At 41.3% G+C, this 14,091-nt stretch overlaps 1 protein-coding gene and 1 long non-coding RNA gene across 2 annotated transcripts in view; one reads left to right on the forward strand and one right to left on the reverse strand.

The window, feature by feature from the left end:
- The window catches only part of PDZRN3 (PDZ domain containing ring finger 3), a 151,800-nt gene extending 148,819 nt beyond the window's left edge, over window positions 1-2,981 (forward strand). Inside the window, exon 11 of the mRNA XM_068960386.1 lies at window positions 535-2,981. Coding sequence (XP_068816487.1) covers window positions 535-2,085 — 1,551 coding nt within the window. The 3' untranslated portion in view covers window positions 2,086-2,981. The remainder of the gene's footprint in view (window positions 1-534) is intronic.
- LOC104153257 (uncharacterized) overlaps window positions 1-14,091 on the reverse strand; it is a 457,768-nt gene that overhangs the window by 372,268 nt on the left and 71,409 nt on the right. The gene's annotated exons all lie outside the window — the stretch shown is intronic.

Here is a 14,091-nt window from a genome sequence, read left to right on the forward strand (position 1 = left end):
AAAACATCAATGGACAACTCAGGGAACTGAGGGAAATGAGATTTATATATGAGGAAAAAGGCAAAAAAAGTTTTCGCACAGTGAAGTGCATGCACAGCTACAAATATGGACCAGGCTTCCCTATTGTTCTGCCACAATCAATGCAATCATATAAGTTCATGAATAGTTTTTTGATTTTTGTCTAGCGTTTTCAAATTGCACATGCTCTGTGGAAGCCACACGTTTTGAAAAGATGTATTTTCACTTAGAAGTGGGAGGAGAAACATTTTGGAAATCTGATTTCTAACACTGTTGCTATATAACTGAAAAGCAGACCCCAGGTTCTTCTGAAAAGGTCATCCATAGTATGCTGTGTTTTCAGTAACCACTCTTATGCATTCTTAACAATATAAAGCTTTCTTTCTAAATAAGTACAAGACAAAGAGGCAGACAACATAATAGGTAACAGATTAAGAAAACTTTTAAATAAATGCCCTGAGCTATTTTATATTCTTGAAATAATATCTGTCTCTTTGTTTTGATTTCTGCTGTTAGAAGAAGCATGAGGAAGATGGAGGTACCACAGATACAGCTACTATTTTATCTAACCAGCACGAGAAGGACAGTGGCGTAGGGCGCACGGATGACAGCACTCGGAATGATGAAAGCTCAGAACAGGAAAACAACGCAGATGATCACACCACTTCCTCTAACACTTTAGGGAGCCAGAAGAAGCTGACATACAGCCATGACACCCTAGGAAGTGGTGATATGCAGTTCAGCAATGAGTCGTTCATCTCAGCCGACTGCACAGACGTTGACTTCCTTGGAATCCCTGTAGACGAATGCGAGCGGTTCCGGGAACTGCTGGAACTGAAGTGCCAAGTGAAGTCTGCCAACCCTTACAATCTGTATTATCAGAACAGCACTCTGGATATGAGCAAAAGCGACCAAGAGAGCGTTGACAGAGAGTTGGAGATGCTGAATGAGGAGCTGCGCAATATCGAGCTCGAGTGCCTGAATATTGTGAGAGCCCATAAAATGCAGCAGCTGAAGGAGCAGTACCGGGAGCCTTGGATGCTACATAACAGTGGGTTCCGCAACTATAATACAAGCATCGATGTTCGCAGGCACGAGCTCTCAGATATCACAGAGCTCCCCGAGAAGTCTGACAAGGATAGCTCAAGCGCATATAACACAGGAGAAAGCTGCCGAAGCACACCACTCACACTGGAGATTTCCCCTGACAATTCACTGCGCAGAACTGCAGAAGGCATTAACTGTCAAGGGAATGAGGGGGCAGTGGCACATAATGCCTCCCAAAAGAATTTATTTCCTAGCTCAGAGAGTCATGAATCCAGTGTGGGTAAATGCCATTCCTCTCCTAAAGATCCTGACCTCAGCAAGCAGCTGGAAAGCAAAGACAGAAAAGCCAGTGATGGAAACAAAAGCCCGACTCATGGTCAAAAAGCTTCTGGCTCCTATGTCTCCCCATACCATCACTCTCCGTATAAGCATGCTCACATCCCTGCCCACGCACAGCACTATCAGAGCTACATGCAGCTGATCCAACAGAAGTCAGCTGTGGAATATGCACAGAGCCAAATGAGCCTGGTGAGCATGTGCAAAGACTTTAACTCAAGCCAGAGCGAACCAAGGATGGAATGGAAAGTCAAGGTCAGAAGTGATGGGACCCGCTACATTACAAAGAGGCCAGTCAGGGACAGGTTGCTGAGAGAACGTGCCATAAAGATTAAGGAGGAGCGCAGCGGTATGACAACGGATGATGATGCCATAAGTGAAATGAAGATGGGCCGTTACTGGAGTAAGGAAGAGCGGAAGCAGCATTTAGTGAAAGCAAAGGAGCAGAGGAGAAGGCGTGAGTTTATGATGCAGAGCAGGTTAGATTGTTTAAAGGAACAGCAAGGTGCAGAAGAAAAGAAAGAGATGAATATCATTGAACTGAGCCACAAAAAAATGATGAAGAAAAGAAATAAAAAAATATTTGACAATTGGATGACAATCCAAGAACTGTTAACCCATGGAACAAAGTCACCAGACGGCACACGAGTGTACAATTCTTTCCTGTCAGTGACTACTGTATAATCACCCATTGCTAAATTATGTACATAAAACGCTACCATTGGGGTAGAAATCAATGCCTCGTTCAATGTGGCAAGTTTTTTTGTATATAAGATACAGTCATCAAGTTTATAGTTCAAATACTGAACTCTACAACTGTGGGTGCCAGGATCTCTATTATAAAGTGGAGAGAAAGCCTGAACATCTCCTTCAAAGGCAATATTAGCAGAGCTTTTTGGAATACTGATTGTACTTTTTTACTTGTTACCTTTTACATAAAGTGTTTAAATATCAGAAATGTATTAACCATACTTACACAGGTAATTTGCTTAAACTATATTCGTATAAAAAAAAGTACACATGCTTTTCTTTGCCTGAAAAAAGCAAAAAACCCACAAGAGCAACCGCACATATGTATTTTTTTGTGAAACCATATTTTGTGATATTACTTTGCTGTTGTTCACTTCTACACAGAGTGCTGTTTATCGATATTTAGCTCAAGGTTTAAGCTCAGAATTATTGAATTCCTGATAGAGTCATTCTCTTCCAATACTTAACATGTATCAAACAGCAATCTTTAGAGTTATGATCAACATTTAAACATTTTTCTTTTTAAAGGTTTTTAAAGGAAGTATGTAGGTTTCATCTCAAAAGCCTGAAGCAAAGTACAGTATACTGCAGCTTTAAAGGATTTTAAAGCATGCTTGCAAATGTTGCAACCTATTGAAAAAATGTGCATGTACAGCTAATTTGTTTATATAAGACAGTTTGTGTAATTTGAAATGCCCATGGTAGTAACTGTTTGCTTTATAGATTTGAATGTATTGAATTATAAAAGCAGTTTCATGAAATCATCATTAGCTACAAACATTAACAAGTAAAATGAAGTAAAATAAATTATTGTTTTATATTTCAGACAATTTTAAATTCTTCTGACTCCCTTCTGGTTTCACTACTTACTATATTCATTTCTAGAGAATAGCTCAGTTGCTGAAGGAATGACTGGACATCCTACTGGAGGTCAAAAATAACATGAAAATTGGCATCAAGACTCTGGGGGGAGGGGGAGTCTAGACTGCAGGGTTTTTTGGGAGGGGGGAGGAGAAATGGAAGGAAGAGGCAAGAGAAAAGCACCAAAAGTATGAAGAGCAGAATCAAACAATGAATATCTTACTTCATCTCACAATGCATATAAGATGACCTGTAAATGAGAATGAAATAGGTCTTCCACTCTCCTTTTTGCTGGTTTATGGTTTCTAAGTGATATATAAATCTGAGCTACAAGTGCAGTGTTAGTTTACAATCCAATAAATAAATAAATAAATAAGTAAAATAGAACAAAACAGATGGTGAAAAGGATAAAAAGTGAATGCAAGACAGACATCTCCCTCATTTTCGTGTTTTCTATTTCAAATTAAGCGTTCAGGTTTAAATTGGAATACTATGCTGGATAAATAGTGACGTAGACTCACTATGAATAGATTCCAAATTCTTCATCCCCTCTCCCTTTTTCCTTACCCCCACAAAAATCTCACTCCCAAATCCTTCTAAATTTTCCTTCCGGATTAGCCAAACTTATAATCTTAATATAGATAAAAGTGAAAAGCTGGAAGGGGAGAGATTTAACAGCACCTCGGGGCCTATTCTGTCTGTTACCAAGAAGCAAACGTTCGTTCATTTCTTCACATCCATTTGTGGATTTGCAATGAATTAGCATTAAGCATATATCTGCCATATTCCACAGAAAACCTTGTTACATACTGGGAAATGAATCTTCAGCTGATGGAAATTGTCACTGCCCCTTGAAATCTGACTCATGTCAATAAACTTCTGTAAATTTATCTTTAAGCAATATTTTCCCCGGGATAAAACCCTAGCCCTACTGAAGCCTTTGAGATATTTTCTATTGACTTGACAGAGCCAGGATTTCACCTGACATATTACAAACAATTACCATCTCAACAGTGGTACAAGTAGGAAACACGTAACGTACAATTTTCACAACATTGTGGCTTGAATTAAGATGCTTGCTATCTCTGTCTTAAACCTGCTTCACTGATTTTTGTGTTGTGTTCATCCCAACTATAGGCATGTGAGCCATGTCGTAATATTGCCGCTGATAAAGTTCAAAAATCTAGATGCACAGGCAGAGCGTAGGCTAGTGTGGAAATGTAATCCATAAACCAGGCATGAAAAAACATTTAAGCTATCTTTTATTCCACCTGGAAATTCTGGAGTAGGATTTGAAATGCTCTAATGAGGAAAAATTATAATCAAGGTGTACCTGATAAAGATAGGCTCCTTTGGAATAACTTCACAGATAATGGTTCCTTAAGAGATCAACAATATAAATGCTTAGCATCATATGCATGCGTATATCATCATAAACATAATCTGGGAACTAGTGTGATGTGCAGACACTACAAAGCATCAACAGTATAAAACTTAAATTCTTTAAGATTTTGAAATAAAATTATTGGCCAAGAATTATTCTCTCACTTTTGAGTTTTTCATCACTAAACATTTGTTGCTATTTTTTCATTTAAAAATCACTTGTCGTCTTTAGTATTATGATTTATGAACTAACATCAGCTCACAGAACCCATCAGTTAGCCCATAAAGCCAAGCAAAAGTTATGCAAACTGCAGATTTTGCTTCTCCTTGCGCAGTTAGCTATCTTATCACACACCTTATTTTTACCTAATGTAGTGGTGAAAAGGAAGATTTCTGTTCTTTTTATTGCTGGCAAAGAAATATTGGAAATTATCACAGTGTTAGTCCAAACTGACCTCATTACAGTGGAATGAATCAGACCAGAAAGTAGTCTTTGATGCCTAAGAAATGTTTCATCCAACAGCTCTTCTATAAACTGTATTATAGTACCTACAGTGCTTATAAGGTAACAACCAAAATTATCATTCTAGCTGCCTACAGACATCTCATGCAAGAAATCTCCACGCAGCAGTGGAGATTGTCTCCTGTCTTACTTTAGGCTTTTCCTGAAACCTGAGGCCTCCCACCTGCTGAGCACCACCTCAGGGCACCAAAGCCATCCTCAGAGCCAGGGCACATGGTCCTACCCTGCAGGAAAACACTGACCCTTCTCTTCAATCTCAGTTACTCAGACTTCTGCAGGGATCAGCACTCACAGACCTGCTCCTTCCAACAACAAGACTCATTCCAAGTATTTTTTGAAGTTTATTTGAAGCTGGAAGGAGCTAAAGGAGTGTTTCTCATTTACACCTGAAAGCAGCAGTCTTCATATTCATCCTCCTTTTTTTCCCCGTTCCTCTCTGGCCACTTTATTGAATGTAATCTAAGGCATGGGTGATGAGGGCTCAGAACAGTATGTACAGGAGAGAATCCTAGATAGGTGAAGGAGGAACAAGCTATGGCCAGCAGCCCGGAGATCTTACCAGTCTCCTTACAGAGGCTGTCCTCAGTTTGCAAGACATCCTCACACAACCTTTATTCATTCTTACTGCCACACAGCTCTGTCTTGGGCTTTGCCATAGTAGCAGCACGACACTGTCACAGACCTCACACTTCACTCCGCAGTCTATGCCAATGCATACCTTTGGGTAACCAGAGATTTACAGGATCCCTTGGATACAGGTTGGTGCAGAATTTGGCCCGATATGTTTATAATAGAAATAGGCTCTGTGTCAAACCTAGGTCAGTTTCTTTAAATTGCAGAATATCTCCTAGACAGAACAAAGAATGACCTATAAAAATGTAAAATACTTACTTGCAAGCAGGGTTTAAATCGGCATGGAATCACCCAGTTCAGATATGCACTGAAATGGGAAAGCCCTGAACCAAACCTAACAGCATTTTTTTGTAAATTAAAAGAAGAAAACTTGCACATTAGGGATGGCAAATAAAATGAGGTAAGACTACATATCGCCTAGGGACTACTGGTTGGAGAACTAATTAGGATTATAAACTGAAAGTATGTAAATTAACTAAATATAATTATCTGCTAGTGGCCTTTGGAAATAGGTTACAGGATACTTGTTAGCAAAATTGCTCAAATGCCTGGAAGCCATACAAAGCAAGCCATAAGCAATTTAAACTCCTCTTTTTGTTTTGCTTTCAATTGTGTTTAAAACAGTCCTTGTATTAAGGATTTATTGGAACATAAACTAATTAGAGAGAAGTCACAAAACAAAGGTAAGACAAAAACTGTCACAGCATATGCTGTACCTCCAACCTGAGGCCCCTGGTTTTAATAAATGTAAATTCTTTATTGGGACAAAAGAGCAAAGAATCTGCACAGAGTTTCATCCCAGCAGCTTCATTTCTCCACCAGAAGCTTCTGCGAGCTTCCATCCAGAGCTAATCTGGAAGAGCGGTGGCTTTCTTACACGAGCACAACTTCTCAGCAATACACAGTTTTAACTTTCATTATGATTAATGAAAATGTGTTCACTGTTAAAATGCAACATGTAGAATTAATATCACTTTTCTCTAAGTGTCTGTCATGAAAGAAAGTCGAACTAGATTCAGGGGCTTCTACGCGGAAAGCTTCTCATTCCCATTTCATATTATCTAAAACACAAGATGGGCCACTGCAGAGATGATTGACAATGTTTAGTCAAGAAGTTGGTGTATATTATAAAACAATAATAATAATAACAATAATAACAATAATAATAATAATGGAGGCCACATATAAAGTTTAGCTGGACTGGTTTCATGTTCAAACATGAGGGCTTTAATACACAGACCTGACCCAAAGAACTGATGTAAGCTGAAAGACTCCAAGCAGTCTCAGAGAATTCAAAGCAGGATCTTGTGACACGACAAGCACCGCTGAAAAATGGAGGTCTCTGCCCCCAGCTAAATTCAAGAATGCTCAACATCTTGGTTCTTATAGCAGGTAGCATCGAGGACAGGCCCAAGAGATGGGCTAATACGGTATCAGCTTTGAGTCAGTTATCCACTGAACATTGTCATCTAGTACACACAGAACTGTGGTTCCAGGTTCCTCGAGCAATTGCTTCATCCTTACAACACCAGAGTATTAACTTAGTGAATTATTCTAAACTGTACTAGTGAAGAATATGAAGCAACGGGCCTTCACAGTTTGTACATTAGGGCAGAACTTGTTTTTCTGCTGCTAACCATAGCTGCCACATACTTTCTTGGTAAAGGAAAGTATATTTACTTAAATATACATTTCTTAGATGATATTTAATCAAATCAATTAACAATGAAAATAGCAACTTCATAATAAAGCCACAGTTAGGGTTTCAATTTACAAAAATACAGTGCCAGTATTGTACACATCACTGTAGCGCCACTGGAGTCGAAGCCCAAATAAAAATCTTGTTTGATATTTTTATCCTTCCTACAAAATCAAATTAATAGAAAGAAGATAAATAAGTTTCTCTAGTACCTTCTCCAACCACCTGTATTTACACATGAAAAATCAAATTCAAGCACACCCAAACAGCCCATACCTAATTCTCCCAGCAGATGATGCTGGCCTTAAGTTAAACATTTTTCCCACCTTACTCCTATCTTACCCCTTTCTGGGGAAAATGAGTCAGGTCTGTCTGAAAGGGACCAGAAAGAATAATCGCCACAGTCTTCCAGTTGGGTTTGGGCCCACCTATGACTAGGGATCACTTACATTTGCAGGAAATTACATACATATGCACACAAAAAAGGCTCTGCTTGTATGTTTTTATTTTGTGTTTAGTTTTGAAGGACCAAAAAAAGGACTCAGTCCACCTCAGATGTGATATGAAAAGAATATAATATTTCATTTTAAATTATAAATCTGCTTTCTGAGACTACAAAAATCCCTAAGGGATTGGAAATGTCTTCATTTCTACAGCATAAAAAGATTAAATAGTTTGCTCTGAAAGCCAGGTAGGAGATTCTATCACAAAATGCAATCCTAAAGGCCAGCACATGGCCAGAAACAAAGATCTGATATCAAAATGCTGACAAATCCTAAACTGCAGAAGTGCAAAATGGCATGATAGCTTGGGTGGCTGGGTCATGGACCACTCTGTTTGGCCAGGAGAGAACCCTTGGTCTGCCCTTTCAGACAAATTTGCCAGGGAGGAACTTAAAAGTAATTTCTTTGACAATCCATCCTTTTTATGTTAAGCAACTGCAAGACCATGCAACAGGGAGCCCCATTAACAGAATAAGAACTCCTCTGTAAAAGCGAACTTTTGGTGACCTTCCCTCAAAGAAAATACTTTATCATATTGGAGTGTGGGCCTCCCAGGTGCCACAGCAAGGCTCAGTCTGAGCAGGATTCCATTGTCCTTGTTAGGGGAGCTAGCTTTGATTTTCGATAATCCATCCCTCGGCTTAGCTAGTCTTTGTTAGCTTAGAATGCCATAAACAAAGACTCCCCAAAAGGCAAATCCAACTATAATTGTTTTATAAATCAGAAGGCTGCAAATTGAAGGGACCCAAGGTTTGTCACATTTCTGCTTAGCTCCAGTTAAATGCAAGCATCCAGCATTTATTAGTCCCTAGGGCTTGAGGTAAACAGCCAAAATAAAAGGAACAAGGTCACATCCAAATAATTTCCACAAGAAACAAGGCTCAGTTACACCATAAGGTCCAGCAAGCACAGATGCCAAACGTAACAAAACCAAAGCTAATTTGACAAAGCTATTCCAGAAAAAGCTTCTCTGCTCTACTGCATTTGAACTCTCACTCAGAGAAACTCCACAGGCTTCTCACGATAAACTGAACTCAAGATAGAAGGCAAGCATGCTTGTTTGGTACTAATCAGATGAGTCTTTTCCAGTATTTCCATTCCAAAGTCATCAAAAGGCATTTCCGCTAAGGAAAGACAGACCCTGTATGTATACAACCTCTAAGCTTTCTCCTGTGTCAGTGTTTTACAATGCAACTAAAAGTTTTGGTCCTTTTACTCTTTTCAGAGGTCTTTGCAGTCATCTCTCTGTGCATCTGTATTACAGAACAGTTGAGGTTGAAAGGGACTTCTAGAGATCAACTAATCTGACCCCCCTGCTCAAACAGGACATCGTCTAGGATTGCTAAATTCTACATAAGCAAACAAATAAGATCTCACAGAATGCAGATTCAGGGCAAAGCCCAAAGGGGCAATGAAGCAGACACTAAAAGGGGGGGGTCGACAGTTTCACCAGAGTCTCTGCCTCTCTTCCGCACAACAATTTCTGAAACACACAAAAACAGCAAAAGCTATTTTTCCCTCATGTCCTAGTCTTACACACTGCTCTTTAAGCACTCCACATAGGCACCCTAAGTACAGTCTTTCCAAATGCAAAGACAGTTATGTCTCAGGTCCTGTGGAAGGTGATTCAAATGACCCTCAGGGTACGCTATAGGGCAGTACCTGTATCGGAGGCTCCTCGAGGTGCCCGGGCACTGGGGTAAGCAGCCCTCGCTGCTGCAGCACAGCCTCTCTCTCTCGTGACCCTGAGCACCCAGCACATATCCAGCTGCAGCCGGTTCACAAGCAGAAGCCAGGCTCTAGCACTGCGCTGCAAAACACTGCAACATGGCCCTAAACGTAAGGAAGCACGAGAAGAGAAACAATTGTGCAAGGCTCACACAGTATGCAAGACTTGACAGATGTTTTTCTATTGCTCCCCTTAAAATATCTGCACTAGCAACAGAATATACGCCACACCTAGAGGACAGAAAAAGTTACACACCTTCGGGCTTGCTCACAGCAGTACTGCTCATTTGAATTATCCAGGCTGGGGAAAAAGTCATGCTATTAAGAAAAAGTAATAACAACCACCTAACACATCTGCGTTTATTTGTTACTCACACACGTGCCAACTCCTCTACTTCCTGGGTCCCAGTACAGTTTCTAAGTCCTTTACCTAAGTATAAAGGGCACCAGTCCCCCAGTGGAACCTTTGCTTGACTTTATGGGAGCAGGAGCAAACCTTGCTGGAGAAAAGTAGCTTCACTCATCAGCATGAATAGGTTATACATAAAACTGTCCTACAGAAATGGGAAACAAAACCAAAGCTAGAAAACCCTTTCACCATGTTTTACATTAATGTAGCATCTGTCGTTTTCAAAACTAAGTCAGAATAACTGTGGCAATTTCAGTTGCCTGCATGTGGTTGTTGATGACTGCAGAGAAATATTTCCAAATTAAATGGATGAGCATCCACGTGGCTAAAATAGTACAAATAGGACTAGGCACAGCTGGCACTTTGTCTCCTAACATGGAGATTAGTGCCATCAGCAGGGGCACATGAGCTCAAAATGCAGTAATTCTGCTAAATAAGAAGTGCCTGCCAAAGGGCTTGTATATTCCCAGCACAGCTTTAAACTTCAAGTCATCACTAACATCTGAGGCAACAAGGTTGCCTCAGAAATACAATTCAGATTTTTCTCCTCTCCACTGTAGGAAGAGACATACTTTGGACCCAGGTTCCCCTTTTTGCTCACCCACTAACACTAGCAACAGACCCCAGCAAATTAGCTCATAATAGTCTCTCTTTTGCTTTAAGTATTCCACCAACCCCTCAAACATCTCACGCACTTTCCTGGTTGATCAATTTAAGTAACATCAGTCCTTCGTTATAAATAAATAGCAACATGAGTTATATTTACAAGGTCAGCAACCAAGCATATGACTCATCTGAATAATACTTTAAAAAAAAAACCACTAAAAAACACACTTGGACCACATTAAGAATCTTCACTCCAGCTACACTCACAAATTCAGACAGCACTTGCATATGTAAGGTGAGTCCATACTCTGAAGACTGATAAAACTAGAGTGCTCTTAAAGAGCCTTTTAATTAAAAAATAAAATATAATTTATATTATATTATAAAATATAATATTAACAAATAAAATAAAAATAATCGGGTAGTCCTTTTCCCTGCCAGCTACTTCAATGAGAGCCTTTACCTGACACAAAGACAGTCACTAGCTGGTGACACCACTGAGCTGAAATGCCACATCCAGCATAGCTTGGGCACTGTTGTCGGGAACATTGTCAGAGTCCAGTCACAATGAAAGCAAAAACCAAATTCAGCTTCCCCTTCCCGTCCACAAATTACTTACCCTAATTCTGACTCTAATAATTAAAATCTCCACAAAAAAGACAGAAATGGAGGTTTGGTCTGAAAAAGAGAGTGAGAGATAGAGAAGTGAGAAAGAAATATCCTCTAATCTGTGATCCCCTAATACAAAAGGGAATGATCTATTCCCCAGGACTTGGCTTAAAATTTAAGGGAGACAGGCTGCATTACTTTCTAATGACAGGGATAAAGAAGGGCTGGAAAAGACTGCCCACCTGCGGTGGTTGTGGAGCATCCAGCATAGGGGATGGTTAAACAGACATCTGATTTTGAATCTATTAGTAGATTCTGCCTCAGGATGTTTTCGATTTATTCCAACCCCACTCTCTACAATTTTGTGACAATTCCTTCAGAATACCCTAGAATGTTTCCATTTTGAAACAGACCTATTTACATATCTTTAAGAGGAGGATGGCTTTTACTCAGGGCTCATTAGCACTGAAACATGGCATTTTACCAGGTACCCTTCTATACCTGTAATGTTCACAGCCACAGATGCCTGGGATCATGCATTGAAATGGTAGCACGTAGTCCAGCATCTAACTGTCATAAGCAGTTTTCAGTGAGATAGATGAACTGCTCCAAAGCAATTTATGCCCAAGGAAGCTATACCACATGGTAGGGCTAAAAGAGATTATAAGTGACCACCCAGGGAGAAGCAGAGAACATTGTTCTGTGAGGATATGAAAGTCCATCACTAGCAGGGAGCAGCACTAAGGATAACGACATTTGCAAAAAGACAGCACTTGCAAGCCCTTCATGAGGTCTATTTTTTAACTTGTGATCCATCCTCATTTTTGGCCAATGTGAAGCTAGTCCTTTCTCAGGAGTGACAGTCTTCTGGGAGGTCTCACTGCAGAGAAGCAAATCTTCAGGACTGTGTGGTCAGATGTCAAGAGGAATTTAGCCAGGACAGGAGGTGGCCAGCTAAAAAAACACCAGTGTTGAATAAAATATCTGTAGTCCTCTCATTCAGCTGATGATTGCCATGCTCCAGTCAATGTCTGTTTGCTTCTCCCTGCACAGACAATCAACCTTCTCCATCACACACAGGGCTACACAAGCAAGCTTGTTTAAACATTGACACAAAGGCTTTTACTCATATAGACCACCATGCATACGGAAACACCGCAGCATGTTATTCACAAGGCCACTACAGGTCCCGTCCCTTTTCTCAGCAATTAAGACAGAAGCAAAGAGAAGGGAACTGCTGACAGATCAGACCCCCACATGTATCATGCAAGCCAGGACACACAATGAGGTGTTTCATCTCTCTTCTGAGACATTTCTAGTTTCTTTCAAAGCAAATGGTGCCCTCTGCACAGTACTGAAATATGAATTCCACAGCAACACCACTGGTGAGAATTAGGAAGAAAAAAACTGAAGGCCAAACCACAGCAGCAGGAAGAGCCTCTCCGCAGCAGCTGGGTATGGCATCACAGTCCTGAGCACCCTTCAGAGTGGATGGAACCCATTATAGCTCAAGTCTTGCTCTGGCAATACTCAATTTAATAGAGCACTAGCAGGAGAAATGCCATGATAACAGAACCTTTTCCAAAATGTACTTTAAATGTCATGTCAAAGAATGGCTTCAAACAGGTACTGAAAAGATGGCTGTAACCATTAGGGCCATCTAGAAACAGTTACTATTTTATGCACGCTCACAACCTCTGACGTGGGGGAATTTGTTTTGCTTGTCAAGACAAAGCCAAGACATCACAAGGGAGAGAGCTGGGCTGAGCAAAAATTTAAAGGAGTTGTTCTGCAAGTCCCTTCTCCATAGGACTGTTGTACACTCTCCCTCAGCCCAAACAATATTTAATTATTTATACAAAATGGAGGAACTAAAACAAACCAGACCAAGCCTCACTCTAGAGGACTGACTGCAGCACGTGCCTGGGATGCACAGCACACGCCTCATTCAGAACCTGAGCCTTCATAAGCCACAGGCTAGTGGCAGGTAGTTCTCAGTGTTTCCCTCCAGTATAAAGTCCTTCCTGTATCTGAAAACATTCAGAGTGAAAGCTAAGGTGAAACGGCAGTTCCTCCCTCCTCTGCCCAAAGTTTCAGTTTTGAGGAATCAACACCTTACGATAAAGAAAATTTTGCTGAAAAATGCTGTTGATATAGGTATATATAAATACTTTTCCACAGATTTCAACTGACAGAATCCACTCTCACCTGTCACTGGCAAAGGCAAACTAACAGGTTTCAGAGGGCAGTTATTAGAAAAAGGGGATGAAGCATTCAGCTTTCACCTTCACAGCAAAGTGCACCTTCCCAGGATCACAGCATTATTTACTACATGACAGCAATTATTTTTTTTTTGTGCTTACAGGACACATTCGATTGAAAGCTCAGGGAAACGTACTAACAGAATGACAGAAGATGACAAAAAACAGCACAAGGGCTTTTGGGCTAACAAGAGAGGGAGGAGAGGGAGGAGAGGGAGGAGAGGGAGGAGAGGGAGGAGAGGGAGGAGAGGGAGGAGAGGGAGGAGAGGGAGGAGAGGGAGGAGAGGGAGGAGAGGGAGGAGAGGGAGGAGAGGGAGGAGAGGGAGGAGAGGGAGGAGAGGGAGGAGAGGGAGGAGAGGGAGGAGAGGGAGGAGAGGGAGGAGAGGGAGGAGAGGGAGGAGAGGGAGGAGAGGGAGGAGAGGGAGGAGAGGGAGGAGAGGGAGGAGAGGGAGGAGAGGGAGGAGAGGGAGGAGAGGGAGGAGAGGGAGGAGAGGGAGGAGAGGGAGGAGAGGGAGGAGAGGGAGGAGAGGGAGGAGAGGGAGGAGAGGGAGGAGAGGGAGGAGAGGGAGGAGAGGGAGGAGAGGGAGGAGAGGGAGGAGAGGGAGGAGAGGGAGGAGAGGGAGGAGAGGGAGGAGAGGGAGGAGAGGGAGGAGAGGGAGGAGAGGGAGGAGAGGGAGGAGAGGGAGGAGAGGGAGGAGAGGGAGGAGAGGGAGGAGAGGGAGGAG

This window comes from Struthio camelus, chromosome 14 (genome assembly GCF_040807025.1).
Source record: "Struthio camelus isolate bStrCam1 chromosome 14, bStrCam1.hap1, whole genome shotgun sequence".
Lineage (NCBI taxonomy): Eukaryota > Metazoa > Chordata > Aves > Struthioniformes > Struthionidae > Struthio > Struthio camelus.